Below are 21,878 nucleotides of genomic sequence, written 5' to 3' on the forward strand. Positions count from 1 at the left end.
TCTCTGTTTACGGTCCATCTTTCAGCAAATGCTTGGAAAGTCTTAAATGTGTGCTGAAAAGATGTGAGGAAAAGAACTTGGTACTTAATTGGGAGAAGTGCCATTTCATGGTTCAGAAGGGAATTGTCCTTGGGCATATCATCTCGTCCAAAGGAATCGAGGTAGATAAGGCAAAAATAGATTATTCTCTCATCGAATTCTTTGTGGGGCAATTGTGGCAGCATTTCGACGCTTTTGATGTTCATCGCAAATGCGGATGGGTTGTGTGGACTCGAAGCCCTTGATCTGGCTGTTGAGTTCAGTTCTGATCATCTTTCCGTTCATTTTTCCTTGATCTGACCGTGTAGATCTATTCTGATCATCCTTCCGTTCATCAGTTCTGATCATCCTTCCGTTCATTTTTTCAGTAAAACCCTTGAAATGTAGAGTGAACATCCCTTGAAATGTGGAGCGGCAATCATCCCTTGAAATGTGGAGTGATCATCCCTTGAAATGTGGAGTGATGATCATCCCTTAAAATGTGTAATTGGCACATGCTTTACGCACACACGTACATCACCCTCTAAGCCCCTTTGTAAGCTTATGCACGACTGTTGCGTGTAAGTGATGTTAGGTTGCAGCAGCATTGAGGAAGGAGTGTGCATCAAGCTTGTAGAGATTTTGTTATTCATGTATTTTTCTTTTTAGCATTGTAATCAAATGTTCATATTAGTTGATATGTGATGATGATGTTGCCTTTGTGATGGGTACACTTGTGGTTATGCTCCTTTACAAAAAAATTCACACTGAATATCCTCCTTGTAGGATCCCAGGATCGGAATCTGGCGTATGCGCATTGGAAACCGAGAATCGGGTATTACGAAGGCTATCGGCGCCGAATTAGGCGATCGAAAATTCTGTGAGCCGGTTTCCGTGTTTGGGGCATGACATTACTAACCGAGGCAAAATAGTAGACTTTTAGACACGGTTCACAACTGAGGCTAAAACGTAGACTTTTAACCTCGGTTCCTATGCAAATGAGGTTAAAAAGTAGACTTTTAGCCTCAGTTCCCATGCAACAGAGGTTAAATAGTAGACTTTTTTCCTCAGTTCTTGTGCAACTGAGGTTAAAAAGTTGACTTATAGCTTCACTTTCCCAGCCATGGAGGCTAAAAATTCAACTTTTAATCTCTATTTCTTACTAACCGAGGCAAAATAATAGACTTTTAGCCTCGGTTGCTATGCAACTGAGACTAAAAAGTAGACTTTTAGCCTCGGTTCCTATGCAACAGAGGCTAAATAGTAGACTTTTTGCTTCGGTTCCTATACAACTGAGGTTAAAAAGTTGACTTATAGCTTTACTTTCCCAGCAACTAAGGTTAACAATTAAACTTTTAACCTCCATTTCTTACTAACTGGGGCAAAACAATAGACTTTTAGTCTCAATTCCTTAGCAACTAAGGTAAAAAACGAACTTTTAGCCTCAGTTCCTTAGCAACTGAGGCTAAAAAACACATTCAGCCTTAGTTCCTTAGCAACTAAGGCTAAAAAACACATTTAGCTTCCAATTTTTCAACTAAAGCTAAAAAATTGTGGCTAAATGCCTATTTTCTTGTAGTGATCGGAAGGTCCCCTGCTCTAGTCAGGGTGTCCTTTGTTTTCCTCCTGTGTAGGCTAAGAGGGCCCGGCACAAGTGCTTGGAGCTTGGCGAAGGTGAGCTAGATTTTTGCATCAACAATGACATTTAATCCCTATTGTATGGTCTACTGGAGTTTTGGATCTATTTCATTATCCAGACCTTGCCCTAAAATCAGCTGAAAAAACTGATGGATGGCATGGACTTGTAACACATTCATAAAAGCGAGCCCCAATTATTTGTGTTTTATCCACCCGGCATGAATATCATTTTAGGGCATCAGCCAGACCACAGGAAATAGTGGTGACAATGACACTACAGTTGAAAGTTAGCTAGGTCATTTAAATGTTTATTTACAACCTAACCTGTTTAAAAAATATACCTAGATGAATGGAAAACATAAATATGAGCTAGATACCAAACTTATATGGTTCTCTCAAAGTTTTCAATGGTAGGGATTCAATCACCATTACGTCATGAGGTATGGTCCACTTCAGCTTTGTATTCACCCTAATTTTAGTTCCATCCCCTGGAATGACGTGGGAAAATGAATGGACCGCAGCAATAAAATACATGTATTATGGTGGCCCATGAAATATGTTCCACACAGTACGGACATCAGTGCTGTGTTCTACACCACGCAATTCGAGTTAGTGCCCTTGATTGAAAGATCCCAGCTCTGTCCGCGTTCCCATTGAATGCGGCAGTTGCATTATTTTCTGGTTCATTTATTTGTGGGCCACAGATGGAAGTATGGCAATGATCTTCCAATCTTAATCCACCATCCACAGTGGGCCTATGATTGAAGGATGGAAATCATGGAGTTGATGGGCATTGTCCTGGACTGATAAATCATAAGGCCTCCAAATTCCGGGCGCGGCTTCAGTGGATCCACCGACTTGGTTGGATCCCCTGACTGTTGGGCACACCTTGATGCATGTGACTTAAATCCCCTCCGTCCATCTGTTTTTAAAGCTCATTTTAGGATGCTAACGCTAAAATGAAGTAGATTCAAGTTATATATGAACCACACTACAGGAAACAGTGTTGATTAACCATTAAAATCATCTTGGGAGCCACCTGAATGTTTATTTAAAATCCAACGTTGATAAGGTCACAAGGACTTGGATGAAGGGACCGCACAACTAGTAGCTTGATCCAAATCTTTTGTAGCCCATGAGAAATTTGTAATCAATCACCACTGTTTCCTGTGGTGTGGTCAACCTGAGATTTGGATCTGCTTCATTTTTAGGATAATGCTATAAAATTAGCTGTAAAATCGGATGAACGGCATGGATGCAAGGTACATAGATCAAGGAGGGACCCACAGTCAGGGATCCACCCACCTTGGTGGATCCGGGGATCCACCAAAGCCGCGCCCCCAAATTCCATCTAGTGGCCCCAATTTAAGGGCTGGGATCTTCCAATATAAGATACTTCCTCCGAGTTGAAATATAAGAATGTGTGGTTCTACAAGCTTCTTTTTTTTTTCCTTCATAGAAACGAAACAATGGCTAAAAAGGAAGTGATGCTGCTGGGGAAGTGGGCAAGCCCATTTGTTCGGAGAGTCGAATGGGTATTGAAGCTGAAAGGCATCCAATACGACTATGTTGAAGAAGATCTCTCCAACAAGAGTTCTTTGCTTCTCAACTACAATCCGATATGGAAGAAGGTCCCGGTGCTTGTGCATCGCGGAAAACCAGTCGTCGAGTCATCTGTCATCCTTGAGTACATTGATGAGACATGGAAAGAGAATCCCATCTTGCCGGACGATCCTTTCGAAAGAGCCATGGCCAGCTTTTGGGCTAAATTTGCAGGAGAGGAGGTGATTATCATATTCAAGAATCTAGTCAGTTGATCAGATCTGTACACAATCAAAATCTAGCTTTGGCAGTTCTACAAGCAAAGATCCATCTCATCTCAATCCATGGGATTAGATGGGATTTGGGATGAGAGGGATCTTTGCTTGTACAAGTTCCATTGCTAGACTTTGATTGTGCACCATCCGATCTGCCAGCAACTTTAATTATTTTTCCTTTTAAGAGTTTTGTTACTGAAATTTGCAAAGCCGTTCTTCATAAGGTGGAACTCTTGGTGTACTGTCCTTGGCTCTGAATCTGGCTGGTCCACTCCTCAGGTGGGCCACTTGCATCCGGTGGTTATGAACTGTCGGCCAAATATGTCTCATCTAACCATTTTCTTTTTATACACTAGCCCACCCCATGAGTGAATTGGCTTGATTCTTGGACTAGGGTACACATGTAACAGATTACCTAACGAGTCAATTGGTGTAAGACCCGTGTCCTACTCCGTACCGTTCCATTAACTTCCGCGATCTTTCCAGTCAAATTCCGGCAACCTTCGCACTGTATCCGATGATTGCGCGCGATCCTAAACAAGGTCCCGCATACCGAAGTCGGCTCGATCCGAAACTTGTATCATAGCGACCGCGTCGTTGCCGCGGTTCCAACGCCGCGACTTGCGCACCGAACTGATACCCAGGCTAAGAGATGTGGGCCTGCGTTCATTCCAAAGAAAACACCACGCGTTGCGGATTTCGAGGGAATCTCTACGAAATGTTCCATCAATCAATCAATCACTCATGTCAAGTATAAGTCAAGTCATACCTTACCTAAGTACAACAACCCATCCCTCTTTCTCCACAAAGTCAACTCTCTCTCTCTCTTCACCCATTCCTCTTTTCCCAAAATTTCAACCCAACCCATACCTCTCCTTACATCACCCATCACCCATCACACCTCACCCATCCATATCACTCCCATCACTTCTCTCCCTCTCTCTTATTTCTCAAATCTCCCAACAACAAAACTTTCGCACGTCCAACTCCTCTCTCCCAAACCACAAGTGTGGTCGACCTTCTCATCTTCCATCTACACCCTCTCATCTTTCATCCACACCATCAATCTCCCATCAACCTCCATCAAAAGGCAAGCTAAGGAGCATTGGAGTCTAAGGGACCAAGAAGAAGGAAGATAAGGTAGGTGATCTTTGAGTTTTCACCATTGATTTCCTGATTTGGGGGCCCACTTGTTGGTGGGACCCATTTTGATGTATGTGATTAAACCAAGAGGGGCCCATAGTGGCGGGGTCCCTCCACTCTACCGATCTCTCTCTATTGTTCTCTCTCTCTCTCTCTCTCTCTCTCTCTCTCTTTGTGATGGTGTGGATCCCACCAATATGTGTTATATCTACCCCGTCCATCTACATCAGACAGTGTGGCCCACCCTATTGCAGGTGATGATCCACATCATCCACTGTTTGGATGGGCCCAATACATCCTTCTTTCTATATGTTATATTTTATATAATATATATAATATATATAATATAATATGTAATGTATATATATAATATAAGGTATATATTATATGTATATATGTTGGTGGGCCACGTCCACGTGGGACCCACCACAATGATGTGTTTATGTATGTCGTCCAGCGTCCCTAGACGCTGGACGTTGGCGAACAGTGAAGTGTAAATTGACATGGGAGTGCACTAACGGGCTACCCAAAGAGAAGGGAGTGGTGGGTCACTCATGCAGGCCCCACCTTGATGTTTTTATATAATCCAGGCCATCCATCCTCTTCCTCAGATCATTTTAGGCGTCGAACCGAAAAATGAGGTTTATCTGGTTTCCTGGCGGGCCATGGTATAGGAAACAGTGTTCCTACCTTCGATTTACTCTTTAATGCTCCTGTATATTAAAAACAGCTCAATATTGGACTCTATAGGTTTATATCGAGCCACAGGGAACAATGGCTGAAGTGGATCTTGCTGATGCGGGCCCCATCTACTAAAAACCATAGAAAAATATAAAATAAAAAAAAAACACAACGAGCAGTAGCGCTGCTGCTGCTGTCAGCGCACACGTAGGCGCTGCCTGCACCTAGCGAACGGACGACCGAGCTGGGCCTCACGGCTCCAGCCATGGGCCCCACTGGGATGCGTTTCAAACATCAATGCTGTGCATTGGGTGGAACCTTAGGGCGGTAGCCTCCCTGCCAAAAATCAGCCGTATACGGAACTCAGGTGGGCCACACCATCTAAAATCATGTGAAGACATGCCCAAAACATATAAAATCATTTGGTGGGGCCTACCTGAGTTTTGGATGTTGCTGAAACTTGGTCTGGACCGTCAGCCAGGTGGGACTCACATAATGGGTGGGCTGGATTTGTGAACCACATTTCGGTGGGCCCCATGCCCACCCCCAGGTCCAAGTGACCTTATAAACAGGTTGAACAGCATATAAATATCACGGTGGGCTCCTGCCCATGTGACCAGCCAACAGATTGGTGGTAAAATAAATATTTCAGTGGGCCCTACCCCCCTGGTCCATGTGGCCTTGTGAACAGGTTGGATGTAAATAAACGTTATGGTGGGCCCTGGTCCACATGACCTTATGTACAGGTTGGATGTAAATCAATATTACAAGTGGGCCCAGGTGGGTGGAAAATAAATATTACAGTGGGCCCTACCTTGGTCCACATGGCCTTATTAACTGTTGGGTGGAAAATAAACATTATGGTAGGCCCCACATGGGACCCACTTATGTATGTATTGTAAACAACACCCTCCATTAGAGTGGGCTCCATCATGATGCATGTGTTTCATCCAACTGTCCAATCATTTTTGGAGATCATTTAAGGCCCATTGTTGAGGCCCATCATGATGTATTGGTGGTCCTTGTTGAGGCCTACCTTGATTTGTATAAGGCTCATATTATGAGGCCCATTGTGAAGTACGTAAGGCTCGTGTGTTTAGGCCCAACTTGATATATTTGTGGCCTGCCCACTAAGGCCCACTTGATATATATGAGCCCATGTTTTGAGTCCCATTTGGTGTATTTGGGCCCTTGGGTCGAGGCCCAACAAGATCTATATAAGGCCCATTACAACATGATTCTACCATGGTTCATGTGTTGACTGTTGTAATGGGTTATGCCTTGGGAACAATGTTGGTTTGACGTCCACATTGTAAGGATGATGTTGGTTAGATGTCCGCATTATCACTCTCCCTAAGGCCCACTGATAGGCCCATACTTGTAGTAAGTAGGCCGTCTAGGCCCATCTCCGTTATACACAGAGCCCATCTCTTTATACATGTTTAGTATAGATCCATGATTCATGATCATTCGCATCATATGTATGCTTGATGTGAGGAGTGACCGATCATAGCATATGCCTTCGGACGGACTGTTTATGGGCTCCATGATAGGCGGAGATGCCTCATATAAGTGCATGTTACATGCAGGACTGTTGCATGACTGATGGTGTGACTCATGCACTTGCATTTGTGTGATTGTAGTTACTATATGCCCTAGCGACATCAGGGCCATAGCCTCCACAGATACATCATGGATGGCAGGATTAGATACCGAAAATCTTTGGTTCTAGCATAGGGGCACCATAGATGTCTCTGGGTGAAAATTTCTAAACCCGATAGTACCAGAGGATGACTCCAATGTCGAGACCGAGTGGATACATGTTGAGGGTCAAATAGTGCATGTTAGACCTTAATTATTACCTGATTTTACGTACAAGATAATGCTTAATGCCCTACTTTAGTCTTGTTTTTAGTGCAAGGTGTATTTATGAGCCTGGACCGAAAAGGATGTTAAAAACATGGATTTAATGCTCAGGAATTACCAAGGCAATGGACAGGACTACAGGGGACTGAGATCGACAGATTTACACGCCAGAGATCCGAGAAAATTAGGAAACTGAAGCTCAAGTAGCCCAAAATTGGTCCAGAATGCAAGATCATGGGGTTCCCACCATCCGTTTGGGTCGAAACTTCATACATGGTCAAGGGACTACAAATTAACCGTACACGTCAAAATTCAGCCCTTGGATCAGTGTGTAAGTGACCCGATGGATAAGATCAGACAATACACGAGCGCGCGAGGGCCGTATACCAGTAGGCCGCGTCTCCTACTGTGTCATGGTCGGTTGGAAAGGGGTGTGACCTTACCCTCCTAAGTGAGGGGGCAATTTCTAGGTTGAATTTGACCAACTTGAGGAGTTGGTCCACTATCGACGAGCCGGGCCCAATATTAGCAGGCGGATAGAGAGGTCTCTTCTACCCTCCCAATTTTGCGTCCGGATAGGGGCGACAAGCTGGCGTAGAGTGTACTTGACCCCGGTGATTATCCATAATGAGAACCGCACTGATTTGATCCTCTCGTGAGGAGCTGCATTGATATGTGGATGAGGATTGACATACTTGACTTGCATTCTGCATCGCATGGCCTTGATGTGGTCAATCGTATTCATGTTTTGCACCGCATGGTCTTGGTATGGCTGATTGCATACAAGTGTTCATCAGCATGATCCCGCATTTCTCTGACCTTACATCCTGAGCACGCTCACATTGCGCACACACTTACACCACCCTCTAAGCTTTCTATAAGCTTATGCATGATTGATGCGTGCAGGTGACGCCATGTCGCAGCCGTCGCATAGCAGCAGCAGGAGTGTGCGGTTGAGCCTTTGGAGTTTTTGCTATTCGCATTATCTTGTATTTCCCTTCAGACGCATTATACTTAAAGTTTTTGATCATAGTGGATTTTGTGATGGTGTTCTTGTGTTTATTGTTCGTGAGTTATGCTTTTGGTTATGCTCATTACAATTGAACTGATGATTTGAAATCCTCCTTGTAGCATTCCAGGATCGGAACCTGGTGTATAGGTGCCGGGAGCCGAGTATAGGGTACTACGGAGGTTGTCGGCGCTAGATTCAGCGATTAGGAATTTTGTGAGCCCGGTTTCCGAGTTTGGGGTGTGACAGAAGTTAGTATCAGAGCATAACTTGGGAATAACCAAGAACAACATCACATGTTTGCTATGAGTTTAGGGCGATTAGGTTCCGATTGCAATTCTCAAGGGTGATTGGCGTCATTGTTCTTTCCTATAGAACATGCCGCCCAGGAGAGTGACCTGAGCGCACCCCGCTCCACCACCCGAGGCTCCAGCTTTACCACCTGCGCCTCCCGTTCCACCTCCAGAGATCCCTGCTCCCTTGCCTGAGGATGTCGTTCTTCCACCCGAGGCCGGTGCGGACCCGACCGTGCCTGTGAGTGCCTCGCAGTTACAACAGATGTTGCAGGCGGTGACTGCTGTGCTTTAGGGGCAGGGCAGGCGCCCAGTTGTTTCTCCAGCCCAGGCCAAGTAGGAGCGCACGAATGCCCTTCTTCGAGAGTTCAAACAGCTTGATCCTCCGCGTTTCTAGGGCGAACCAGATCCGACAATAGCTGAGAGATGACGCTTCGATGTAGAGAAGATTTTTGATACCATGTCTTGTACGACCGAGCAGCGAATCCGGTTGGCAGTGTTTCTTTTCCAGGGCAGGGCCGAGCACTGGTGGACCTCCGTTACCTGCGTCGAAGGACCTGATTACGTCTGGATATGGGATGACTTTATCGACCGATTCGAGGAGCAGTATTTCCTTAACCATATACGACGTCAGAGAGCACTGGAGTTCGAGACTCTGGTGCAGGAGGACATGACCGTGGCGCAATATGCGGCACGTTTCGTGGCGCTATCGAGGTTTGCGCCATATATGGTTGATGATAAGGGGCAGAAGGCCCACCGTTTTGAGAACGGCTTACGTTACGGTCTTCGAAGCCGTGTGATTGGGCATGAGCTCCTGACTTTTCAGGCGGTAGTGTGGAGGGCCCAGATTTATGAGACTGAGTGGGCCGGCACGCAGGCCGACAGAGATCAGAGGAGGGGTCAGAAGTGGTAGACCCCCTCTAGTAGCTCCCAGCAGCAGCGACTACCACAGAGTATAGGATTCACCCACCTGCCAGAGCACTAATAGCACCGTCGGCACCCCCAGTGGCACCACCGCAGTGACAACTTTCTGACACTTGCTATGGATGCGGTGGGATAGGACACCGTAGGTGGGAGTGTCCTCGACTTCGGCAGCAGCAGCCGAGAGCACCACAACAGCCTCCACAGCAGTAGCCGAGAGTACCGCAGCGGCCTCCGCAGCAGCAGCGACAGCAGATTCCACCACTGAGGCCCCCTCAACAGCAGCACCAGCCTCCGAGACCCCAGTAGCAGAGGTAGTAGTTTCGAGCGATTCAGCAACATCAGCCGCAGCACCATCAGGGACCTCAGAGGGGACAAACACCTCCCCAGCCAGCTCAGGCTAGGTTCTACGTAGCTCAGCAGGACCCGCAGTCATCCAGAGGAGTCATCGAGGGTATACTTCCTGTTTCTTCATGCATCGCCCAAGTATTATTTGATTCTGGTGCTTCTTACTCATCATGTCCGAGGATTTCTGCGGATCGACTAGATTGCCAACAGTGTCTGCTAGTGAGGGGTTAACCGTATCGACGCCCTTGGGGAGGACCACAATATTGGGCCGTTTCTGTTCATCTTGCCCGGTTCTAGTCGGTGATATCTTTTTGCCCACTGACTTATTTGTGCTGCCGATGACAGATTTCGACGTTATTTTGGGCATGGATTGGCTTGCCGAGTACCACGCTATTTTAGACTGTTCTGCGAGGACAGTCACGTTCTGCATACCAGGTTTGCCACAGTTCCAGTTCATTACAGAGCCCAGAGGAGAGTCGTTGTCATGCTTGATGTCCTGCACAGTCGAGGAGCCTGTTGCCTTGTGTATTGAGCGGTTGCTGGTGGTCTGTGACTTTCCCGACGTGTTCCAGGAGATTTCGGAATTGCCTCCGCGCCGTCATATTAAGTTCCAGATAGATCTTGTGCCTGGTACTGTACCTATCTCGAAGGCCCCATACCGTATGACACCGATGGAGTTGCGTGAGTTGCAGTGACAGTTGGATGAGTTACGTGAGTTGAGATTTATTCGTCGGAGCAGTTCTCCGTGGGGAGCGTCGGTACTCTTCGTTAGGAAGAAGGATGGCTCGTTGAGGCTTTACGTGGATTACCGCGAGCTCAACCGGGTCACGATTAAGAACAAGTACCCGCTCCCGAGGATAGATGATTTGTTCGATCAGCTGTAGGGTGCACAGTTCTTTTCGAAGATTGACCTGCATTCTGGTTATCATCAGATTCGTGTCCGAGAGGAGGATATCCCGAAGACAACTTTCAGGACACGTCACGGTCATTTTGAGTTTCAAGTCATGTCCTTTGGACTAACCAACGCACCCGCAGTCTTCATGCAGTTGATGAACGAGGTCTTTCGTCTATATCTCGATCAGTTTGTTGTGGTCTTCATCCACGACATTCTGATATATTCGAGGACCCGTGAGGACCATATGCAACATCTGGAGATCGCTTTGTAGACCCTCCGTGCCCACCAGTTATATGCGAAGCTGGAGAAGTGCGAATTCTAGCAAGAGGAGATGAGATTCCTCAGTCACGTGGTGGCGAGGGAGGGTGTCACAGTGGACCCTTCGAAGGTTGAGGCAGTGTGTCAGTGGGGCCAACCCACTACTGCATCTGAGATCCATAGTTTTCTTGGTTTAGCGGGATATTATCGACGTTTCATTGAGGGTTTCTCCCGTATTGTAGCCCCGTTTACCAGGTTGACTCGGAAGGGCACAGAGTTTATTTGGAGTGACGCCTTTGAGCGAGCATTTATGGAGATGAAGGACCGTCTGACGTCTGCTCCTGTCCTCACTCTTCCTTCTGGGAGTGATGGATTTGTTGTATTTACTGATGCTTCGCGTATTGGATTAGGTGATGTTCTGATGCAGCACGGCAGACCTGTGGCCTTCGCGTCTCGTTAGCTCAAGGTCCATGAGCTGAACTACCCCACGCATGATTTAGAGCTGGTAGCAGTCATCTTCACACTGAAGGTGTGGAGGCACTATCTTTATGGGGTCAGGTTCGAGCTCTTCTCTGACTACAAGAGCTTAAAGTATCTATTCTCTCAGTCCGAGCTGAACATAAGGCAGAGACGCTGGATAAAGCTTCTGAAGAATTATGATTTCGACCTCCAGTACCACCCAGGTAAGGCGAATGTGGTGACGGATGCCTTCAGCCGTCAGCCACGAGGCTTGGTGGCATATATGATGATTCGGGAGTGGAAGATGCTCGAAGATATATTAGAGTATGACTTTGATTTTGGTCTGCAGTCTTCTATCATTCAGCTATCGAGCTTGTCGATTCAACCCTCTCTTATCACAAGGGTGATCGAGGCTCAGCAGACAGATGTGTCGTTACAGGATTATCAAGCAGAGACAGCATATGAGAGTCAGATAGATTGGCAGATTGGTGCTGATGGTGGACTTCACTTTAGAGGCCGATTATATGTCCCGGATATTCCCGAGTTGCGCAGAGATCTTATGACCGAGGCACATAGATCGTGGTTTTCTATCCACCCTGGCTCGACGAAGATGTATCGTAATATGAGGAGACAGTATTTTTGGGCAGGGATGAAGCGTCAGATTACCAGTTTTGTGGCCGAGTGTGACACGTGCCAGCATGTCAAGGCCGATCATCAGAGACTCCCTGGTCTATTGCAGCCGTTAAGCGTCCTGATGTGGAAGTGGGAGCACGTATCTACAGATTTCATTATGGGTTTGCCGAGGACTCAGCGTGGACATGACGCTATCTGGGTTGTCGTAGATTGCCTGACGAAGTCTGACTTGGCCTTTGGATCGGCTTGCAAGGTTATTCATTGAGGAGATTGTGAGACTGCACGGCATTCCAGTCTCGATCGTTTCTGACCGAGACCCGAGGTTCACGGCTCAGTTCTGGAGGAGCTTTTAGAGAGCTATGGGCACTGATTTGCAGCTCAGTACTGCGTATCATCCGCAGACCGATGGCCAGACCGAGAGGGTCAACCAGATTCTTGAGGATATGCTTTGGGCCTGCGTGATTGACTTCGGTGGTAGCTGGCTTGAGCATCTGCAATTAACTGAGTTCGCATACAACAACAGCTATCAGGAGACCATTGGCATGGCTCCTTTTGAGGCATTGTATGGCAGACCGTGTAGATCTTCGAGTTGTTGGACCGAGGTCGGAGAGCGGCGTCTCCTAAGTCCCGAGCTTGTGCAGGAGACATCAGAGGTTATTGATATCATCAGGCAGATGATGCGCACAGCTCATAGCCGACAGAAGAGTTTTGCTGATCGCCGGCGTCGTCCCTTGGAGTTTGATGTAGGGGACCATGTGTATCTTAAGGTCTTGCCCATGAAGGGCATAGTTCGATTTGGAGCGAAGGGCGAGCTTGCCCCGAGATTCATAAGACCTTTCGAGATCACTGAGCGTATTGGCGCTGTGGCCTATCAGCTTGCCTTACTATCTTAGTTGTCTGGCGTCCACAATATTTTTCATGTCTCTATATTGAGGAAGTGTGGGTCAGACATCGTTCCTATTATTGATTAGCAGCCATTGGAGGTTCGTGAGGACACTTCTTACATCGAGCAGCCAGTTCGTATCCTTAATCAGAAGGAGCAAGTCCTCCGGACCAAGGTCATCCCCTTAGTGAAGGTTCAGTGGGGTCACCATTCTGTTGATGAGGCATCATGGGAGCGCGAGATTGAGATTCGAGAATGGTATCCCCATCTCTTTGATGATTGATCATATGTTATATCATGTATGTTGTCTCTAATTTTATTGATGATACTTTGTTTTCTCTTCTATCATGAGTTAAGTCTGGTTGCAATGATCGTGTAAATTTTGAGGACGAAATTTTTATTTGGAGGGGAGAGCTATAAGACCCATGTCCTAGTCCGTACCGTTCCATTAGCTTCCGCGATCCATCCGGTCGAATTCCGGCAACCTTCGCACCGTATCCGACGATTGCGCGCGATCCTAAACCAGGTCCCGCATACCGAAGTCGGCTGGATCCAAAACTTGTATCATAGCAACCACATCGTCGCTGTGGTTCCAACGCCACGACTTGCGCACCGAACCGATACCCAGGCTAAGAGATGTGGGCCTGCGTTCATTCCAAAGAAAACACCGCACGTTACGGATTTCGAGGGAATCTCTACGAAATGTCCCATCAATCAATCAATCACTCATGTCAAGTACAAGTCAAGTCACACCTTACCCAAGTACAACAACCCATCCCTCTTTCTCCACAAAGTCAACTCTCTCTCTCTCTTCACCCATTCCTCTTTTCCCAAAATTTCAACCCAACCCATACCTCTCCTTACATCACCCATCACCCATCACACCTCACCCATCCATATCACTCCCATCACTTCTCTCTCTCTCATTTCTCAATTCTCCCAACAACAAAAATTTCACACGTCCAACTCCTCTCTCCCAAACCACAAGTGTGGTCGACCTTCTCATCTTCCATCTACACCCTCTCATCTTTCATCCACACCATCAATCTCCCATCAACCTCCATCAAAAGGCAAGCTAAGGAGCATTGGAGTTTAAGGGACTAAGAAGAAGGAAGATAAAGTGAGTGATCATTGCGTTTTCACCATTGATTTCCTGATTTGGGGGCCCACTTGTTGGTGGGACCCATTTTGATGTATGTGATTAAACCAAGAGGGGCCCATAGTGGCGGGGTCCCTCCACTTTACCGATCTCTCTCTCTCTCTCTCTCTCTCTTTGTGATGGTGTGGATCCCACCAATATGTGTTATATCTACCCCGTCCATCTACATCAGATGGTGTGGCCCACCCTCTTGCAGGTGATGATCCACACCATCCACTGTTTAGATGGGCCCAATACATCCTTCTTTCTATATGTTATATTTTATATAATATATATAATATATATAATATAATATGTAATGTATATATATAATATAAGGTATATATTATATGTATATATGTTGGTGGGCCACATCCACGTGGGACCCACCACAACGATGTGTTTATGTATGTCGTCCAGCGTCCCTGGACGCTGGACATTGGCGAACAGTGAAGTGTAAACTGACATGGGAGTGCACTAACGGGCTACCCAAAGAGAAGGGAGTGGTGGGCCACTCATGCAGGCCCCACCTTAATGTTTTTATATAATCCAGGCCATTCATCCTCTTCCTCAGATCATTTTAGGCATCGAACCGAAAAATGAGGTTGATCTAGTTTCTTGGTGGGCCATGGTATAGGAAACAGTGTTCCTACCTTCGATTTACTCCCTGATGCTCCTGTATATTAAAAACAGCTCAGTATTAGACTCTATGGGTTTGTATCGAGCCACAGGGATCAATGGCTGGAGTGGATCTTGCTGATGTGGGCTCCATCTACTAAAAATCGTAGAAAAACATAAAATAAAAAAAACACAACGAGCAGCAGCGCTGCTGCTGCTGTCAGAGCACACACAGGCGCTACCTACGCCTGGCGAACGGACGACTGAGCTGGGCCTCATAGCTTCAACCGTGGGCCCCACTGTGATGCGTTTCGAACATCAATGCCGTGCATTGGGTGGAACCTTAGGGCGGTAGCCTCCCTGCCAAAAATCAACCGTATACAGAACTCAGGTGGGCCACACCATCTAAAATCATGTGAAGACATGCACAAAATATATAAAATCATTTGGTGGGGCCTACCTGAGTTTTGGATGTTGCTGAAACTTGGTCTGGACCGTCAGCCAGGTGGGACTCACATAATGGGTGGGCTGGATTTGTGAACCACGTTTCGGTGGGCCCCATGCCCACCCCCAGGTCTAAGTGACCTTATAAACAGGTTGGATGACATATAAATATCACGGTGGGCTCCTGTCCACGTGACCAGCCAACAAATTGGTGGCAAATAAATATTTCAGTGGGCCCTACTCCCCTGGTCCAAGTGGCCTTGTGAACAGGTTGGATGTAAATAAACGTTATGGTGGGCCCTAGTCCACATGACCTTATGTACAGGTTGGATGTAAATCAATATTACAAGTGGGCCCAGGTGGGTGGAAAATAAATATTACAGTGGGTCCTACCTTGGTCCACGTGACCTTATCAACAGTTGGGTGGAAAATAAACATTATGCTAGGCCCCACATGGGACCCACTTATGTATATATTGTAAACCACACCCTCCATTAGAGTGGGCTCCATCATGATGCATGTGTTTCATCCAACTGTCCAATCATTTTTGAAGATAATTTAAGGCCCATTGTTGAGGCCCATCTTGATGTATTGGTGGTCCTTGTTGAGGCCTACCTTGATTTGTATCAGGCCCATATTATGAGGCCCATTGTGAAGTACGTTAGGCTCGTGTGTTTAGGCCCAGCTTGATATATTTGTGGCCTGCCCACTAAGGCCCACTTGAGATATATGAGCCCATGGTTTGAGGCCCATTTGGTGTATTTGGGCCCTTGGGTCGAGGCCCAATAAGATCTATATAAGGCCCATTACAACGTGATTCTACCATGGTTCATGTGTTGACTATTGTAGTGGGCTATGCCTTGGGAACAATGTTGGTTTGACGTCCACATTGTAAGGATGATGTTGGTTAGATGTCCGCATTATCACTCTCCCTAAGGCCCACTGATAGGCCCATACTTGTAATAAGTAGGCCATCTAGGCCCATCTCCATTATACACAGAGCCCATCTCTTTATACTTGTTTAGTATAGATCTATGATTCATGATCATTCACATCATATGTATGCCTGATGTGAGGAGTGACCGATCATAGCATATGCCTTCGAGCGGACTGTTTATGGGCTCCATGATAGGCGGAGATGCCTAATATAAGTGCATGGTACATGCAGGACTGTTGCATGACTGATGGTGTGACTCATGCACTTGCATTTGTATGATTGTAGTTACTGTATGCCCTAGCGACATCAAGGCCATAGCCTCCACAGACACATCGTGGATGGCAGGATTGGATACCGAAAATATTTGGTTCTAGCATACGGGCGCCATAAATGTCCCTGGGTGAAAATTTCTAAATTCGATGGTACCAGAGGATGACTCCAACGTCGAGACCGAGTGGATACACGAGCGCGCGAGGGCCGTATACCAGTAGGCCACGTCTCCCACTGTGTCGTGATCGGTTAGAAAGGGGTGTGACCTTATCCGCCTAAGTGAGGGGATAATTTCTTGGTTGAGTTTGACCAGCTTGAGGAATCGGTCCGTTATCGACGAGTCGGACTTGATATTGGCAGGCAGATAGTGAGGTCTCTTCCACCCTCCCAGTTGTGCGTCCGGATAGGGGCGGCAAGCTGGTGTAGAGTGTACTTGACCCTGGTGATTATCCATACTAAGAACCGCACTGATTTGATGCTCTCGTGAGGAGCTGCATTGATATGTGGATGAGGATTGACATACTTGACTTGCATTCTGCATCGCATGGCCATGATGTGGCCGATCGCATTCATGTTTTGCACCGCATGGTCTTGGTATGGCTGATTGCATACATGTTTTCATCAGCATGATCCCGCATTTCTCTGACCTTGCATCCTGAGCACGCTCACATTGCACACACACTTACACCACCCTCTAAGCTTTCTATAAGCTTATGCATGATTGATGCGTGCAGGTGACGCCAGGTCGTAGCCGTAGCATAGCAGCAGCAGGAGTGTGCGGTCGAGCCTTTGGAGTTTTTGCTATTCGCATTATCTTGTATTTCCCTTCAGACACATTGTACTTAAAGTTTTTGATTATAGCGGATTTTGTGATGGTGTTCTTATGGTTATTGTTCGTGGGTTATGCTTTTGGTTATGCTCATTACAATTGAACTAATGATTTGAAATCCTCCTTGTAGCATTCCAGGATCGGAACCTGGTGTATAGGTGCCGGGAGCCGAGAATGGGGTACTATGGAGGCTGTCGGTGCTAGATTCGGCGATTGAAAATTTTGTGAGCCCAATTTCCGAGTTTGGGGCGTGACAATTGGTCTGATTCTCTACCTCAGAAACATAGTCTATGTGGTCCACCTGATGGATGCCTTTGATCAGGCACGTGTCTGTTGCCACATGCGGCCATGTGTAGAGGGCAGAGATCTGGATGTTCGTAGAATTAATTGGCAAATATCCTTCAAGAGAGTTTAGGGTGCTCGAAACACAGCCAAGTCAACTCGACAACTCGATCAGCTCAACATGACTTGTAGTGATTTGAACCGAGTCACTCAGCGGCCTAAAACACCTTTGTATTTTATTTTACGAATATTTACTATGTGAGATTTCTATTCCTATCCATAATTTTTTAAATTTAAAAGTATTAAATACCGAGTCGTGTCTGATCGAGTCTTTCAGTCAACCCAACCTGGCTAACAACTAGTCAGAGTTTTCAGGTTTTCAAAGTACAGGAAAGGACCAAGATTGATAGTTAGGCTAAGACAGAGCTGAGACATTAAAAAAACATTCAATAGGCACATGGCTCCCAATCTCCATGGCGGGAACCGTTCATCCCGTAGAACCCACCACGGATTGCTGATTATGTGAGGATCACAATGATCGCAAGCTATCGAAGTCCCACCGGGACTGCAGATGAGTGGTCAAGGTGAAAAAGACCATCGTTACACACATCTATGTTCAAAGGTACTCAAAAACCTGAAGGGGAAGAGTTCTCCATGGATCAAATCTTTTGTTCCTTCAGCCATTCCACAGGGGACATAATTAGTTGGACCAATGGTTTTGATCCCAAAGGGTGAGACCATATACCATGGTTGGGTCGAGATTACTCATTTTGTGGGCTTTTTTGGACTTAATATAGTTTCGTCTGATACAAGCCATCAGGGTAGGGAGCTTATTCATGGTTTGTTAATTCATGTACGCACAATAACCTTTAAAAAAAAAAAAAAGGACAGACCACCCTCAAAATATAGAATAAAACAATAATAGCAAAGATGAAGAAACCTAATCCATAGTTTAGTGCACACGAGAATACAACCCTAGACGTGCTAATAAGGATGCAACTTATGTTGGGTCAATCCAAAACTGATAGGCCCAACCCCATCTTTGGGTTGTCTTGGGTCAAGGTTGGGTTGGGCTTGGGTTGAAAATCCACAACTCGACCCCAATCAAATCTAGGTTGGGTTAGGTTTGGGTTAAGTCCTATAGCAATGACTCAACTCAAACTCAACATTATGTACAGTAAATATAGATGTGATTATAATTAATATATATAGTATAAATATAAAATCAGACCAGACCCTAGATAGAAAATAGGGTTCATGGAAATTTGACCTACATGATTGGACAACCATTAGTCCATAACATGTACGCATTGGCACAGGATCTTTGATATGTGTGCCGTATGTGGAGATCTCTCACGTGTTCTTTAATTGACCATTCACTAGTCATGACTCACAACTTTATTCCCTTTTTCCTTTGTCATGAGTTAGTATCTCAGCTGTGTTGTTAGTCACTGGAGCCGAAATGATGAGTGGTCCAATAAACTATCCATGTTGTGAACTTTATGCTATATGAGTCACCATAAGAAACTAACATGAATGGATGATGCTAAGCATCACAATCAGTAAATGAACTTGGGACGATGAGGAAAATTTTTCCAGCAACTCTCATTCAACATAAAACTCTTAAGATCATCAGCCAAAATTGATTATGTTAGATGTTTTACCATGTGTTACTTTATTAGTCTAAAAACTTGAATTAATAGAGCGTGGTGAATCAATCAGCCAAGATTGGTTATGTTAGATATTCTATTTTGTGTTAGCTTATTTGTCTAAAAGCTTAAACTGATAGAGCGTGGTGAATTAATCAGCTAAGATTGATTATGTTAGATATTTTATTTTATATTAGCTTATTAGTCTAAAAGACTAAATTGATAGAGCATGGTGAATCAATCCATTTATCCATTTATCTCATAGCCCGGTGTGAAAGAGATATCCCGCTCTGATACCACTTTAATGCAAAACAATTAACCACTTGCTCTATAAGCTCAAACTGATAGAGTGTGGTGAATCAATCAGCCAAGATTGATTATGGTAGATATTTTACTTTGTGTTAGCTTATTAGTCTAAAAGACTAAACTGATAGAGTGTGGTGAATCAATCCCTCTATCCCCTTTATCTTATAGCCTAGTGTCTATCCCCTTCATCTCATAGCCTAGTGTGAAAGAGACTTCCTGCTTTAATACCACTTTGATCCAAGACAATTAACCACTTACTCTAGAAGCTCAAATTGATAAAGGATGGAAAATCAATCCCTTTATCTCATAACATAGGCACTACATCCCATGGGTTAGTACCTCAGTCGAACCCCCCTTGTGGGCCCCACTCCACATGGGTTCCGCTTCACGTAAGCCACCCGCCTCACACGGTTAGGGCCAGCCTCACACGGGCTACCCACCCTGAGTGTGCCCTTGCATCCCACAAGCCACCCCACTTAAGCCCAGTGTGAAAATGCCCCTGGATTATTAACCCAACTCAACCAGATCTAAATCAACCCGACTCAACTAGACTTAAACCAGCCCAACGCAACCTAAATTTTGTTATGGTTGATAATTGAATACATTAGGTTGGTTTGGTTGGGTAGCTGGGGTAACCTGATCCTGCTGAATATCCACCCAATTGGATTTTCTGGTGTTTGAAGTATGGCCCAAGACAGGATAACCTAGATAGCCTATCAAAGATGGCATGACCCAGTGTCCACAACATTATTTTGCCTGCATTAAATGATCCCAAAGAGTATCAAACTGGACACTGTTGACGGTCAAATATTGCATATTAGACCCAATTATTGCCTAGATTTACAAGCATGATACCGTTCAATGGCCCGATTTAATCGTGTTTGTGATGCAGAGTGTAATTATGAGCATGGACTGAAAAAGGGTACTTAAACCATGGATTTAACGCTCTGATGACACCAAAGGCAAGGGACGGACTCCAGGGGACCAAGATCGATGGAATTACACGCCAGAGATCCGAGAAAATCGGGAAACTGAAGCTCAAGTGGCCCGAAAATCATTCAGAATGCAAGATCACGGGGTTCCCACTATCCATTCGGCTCGAAACTTTATACATGGCCTGAAGACCATAAATTAACCGTACATGTAAAATTTCAATCATTCGATCCCTGTGAAAGTGACCCAATGGATATATCAGCCCACAAAACAGCGATTTGGGACCCACCTGCTGTCCGGATACGCTTCAACTTAGGTCCCCACGGTTAAAATGAGATGGGGAACAAGATGGATGGTGTGGATTTCTCATATACATCAAGGAGGGCCCCACTTTACATGATGCATGTGCATAGCACACATGCACTGGACGTGCACCGATCGGGCAGCCCGGTCAAAACCTGGCTGACCCGATCCGTCTCCTGCACTAAGACAGCGAACGGACGCTGTCCGTCCGTTTTGTGTAGTGGGGCCCACCCAGCTCACATTTCATCAATCCTAACCATTCATTCGTCCTGGGAGGTGGCCATGAAACTCTCCAAGGTGGAATTTTGGCCCCATGAAAGCATTCGCATGTTCCCAACCGTTAAACGCAGAATGAACGACGGAGTAGAAGATCTCGTGGGCTACACCGATTTCACTCCAAAAACACTCATTCCCGGATGGTTTTTTTTGTCCTGAAACCAATGGATGGAGTGGATTTTCCATTTGGATTCAATAAGTGGACCAACGCAAGTAACAGAGTCGACGTGCATCGACTCCGTTTCGCAACAGAGCCTTGCGATTGGGTTTTGTGGGCCACAACTGTGCATTAAGGGCTTGATCCAAACCATCCAATTACTTTGTGGAGTGGCAAAGACTCTCTCTAAGCTCGTCTTTCAGCCCAATGCATGTGTAAAGACATGGAATATTGTAAAACACAGAATGGAGGGCAGAAGCTTTACCGAAAGATAAATCAAATGGGCCACACCAAACCCAATCCAAAACCATCCATATCTGAATGGTTTTTCGTGCCGCATCCAATGGACGGACTGGATCTCACCGCTGATGCAGACCATGGGCCCACCGATCTTCGCAGCGCAAGGACCGTGCGCAGGCTCTGCGTCCGCAAAAACTGGCCGCAGTGGGCCACTGTGCAATCAAGGAGATGATCGGATCGATGATCCGATCCGACTAGAAGATGCAGAGGGTGGTCTTGATCCTGTTCATGAAGTCAAACCAGAAATCTGGAGCCGTCAGCCATCACATTTCTAAGCCGACGCCAGTCAATTTCTAAAGATTCTGCGACTTGCGTAACTGGCTGCGTAAAAGCCACATATGAACATCACCGACTCCGACCAGGCCTCTCCAACGCCCCCAACAAGTTATAAAAGGGAAGAAAAGAGAGAGTTTAGGGGATTCAATCTGGAGAGCTTGGGGACTGGATGTGAAGCACAGAGGAGAGAGAGACAAAGGGTAGAGTTGTTCTCTATTATTTTTTTTCTTCTTTTGTTTATTTTATTTTGTTTAAGAGATTAGCCTAATTATGTTTATAGGCTAAACCTCTTAGCTAG

At 45.8% G+C, this 21,878-nt stretch overlaps 1 protein-coding gene across 2 annotated transcripts in view; it reads left to right on the forward strand.

Moving 5' to 3' along the window:
- Nucleotides 1-3,091: 3,091 nt before the first annotated feature.
- Nucleotides 3,092-21,878, forward strand: part of LOC131251396 (glutathione S-transferase U7-like) — a 46,504-nt gene continuing 27,717 nt past the window's right edge. Inside the window, exons 1-2 of one of the 2 annotated variants that reach the window (XM_058252069.1) lie at nucleotides 3,092-3,440; nucleotides 3,698-3,827. In XM_058252069.1, coding sequence (XP_058108052.1) covers nucleotides 3,126-3,440; nucleotides 3,698-3,730 — 348 coding nt within the window. In that variant the 5' untranslated portion in view covers nucleotides 3,092-3,125 and the 3' untranslated portion in view covers nucleotides 3,731-3,827. Of the gene's footprint in view, nucleotides 3,441-3,697; nucleotides 3,828-21,878 lie in introns of those variants that run through there. The other variant, XM_058252068.1, reaches the window with a different exon arrangement.

The sequence above is a fragment of the Magnolia sinica genome, chromosome 7 (assembly GCF_029962835.1).
Source record: "Magnolia sinica isolate HGM2019 chromosome 7, MsV1, whole genome shotgun sequence".
Classification (NCBI taxonomy): Eukaryota; Viridiplantae; Streptophyta; class Magnoliopsida; order Magnoliales; family Magnoliaceae; genus Magnolia; species Magnolia sinica.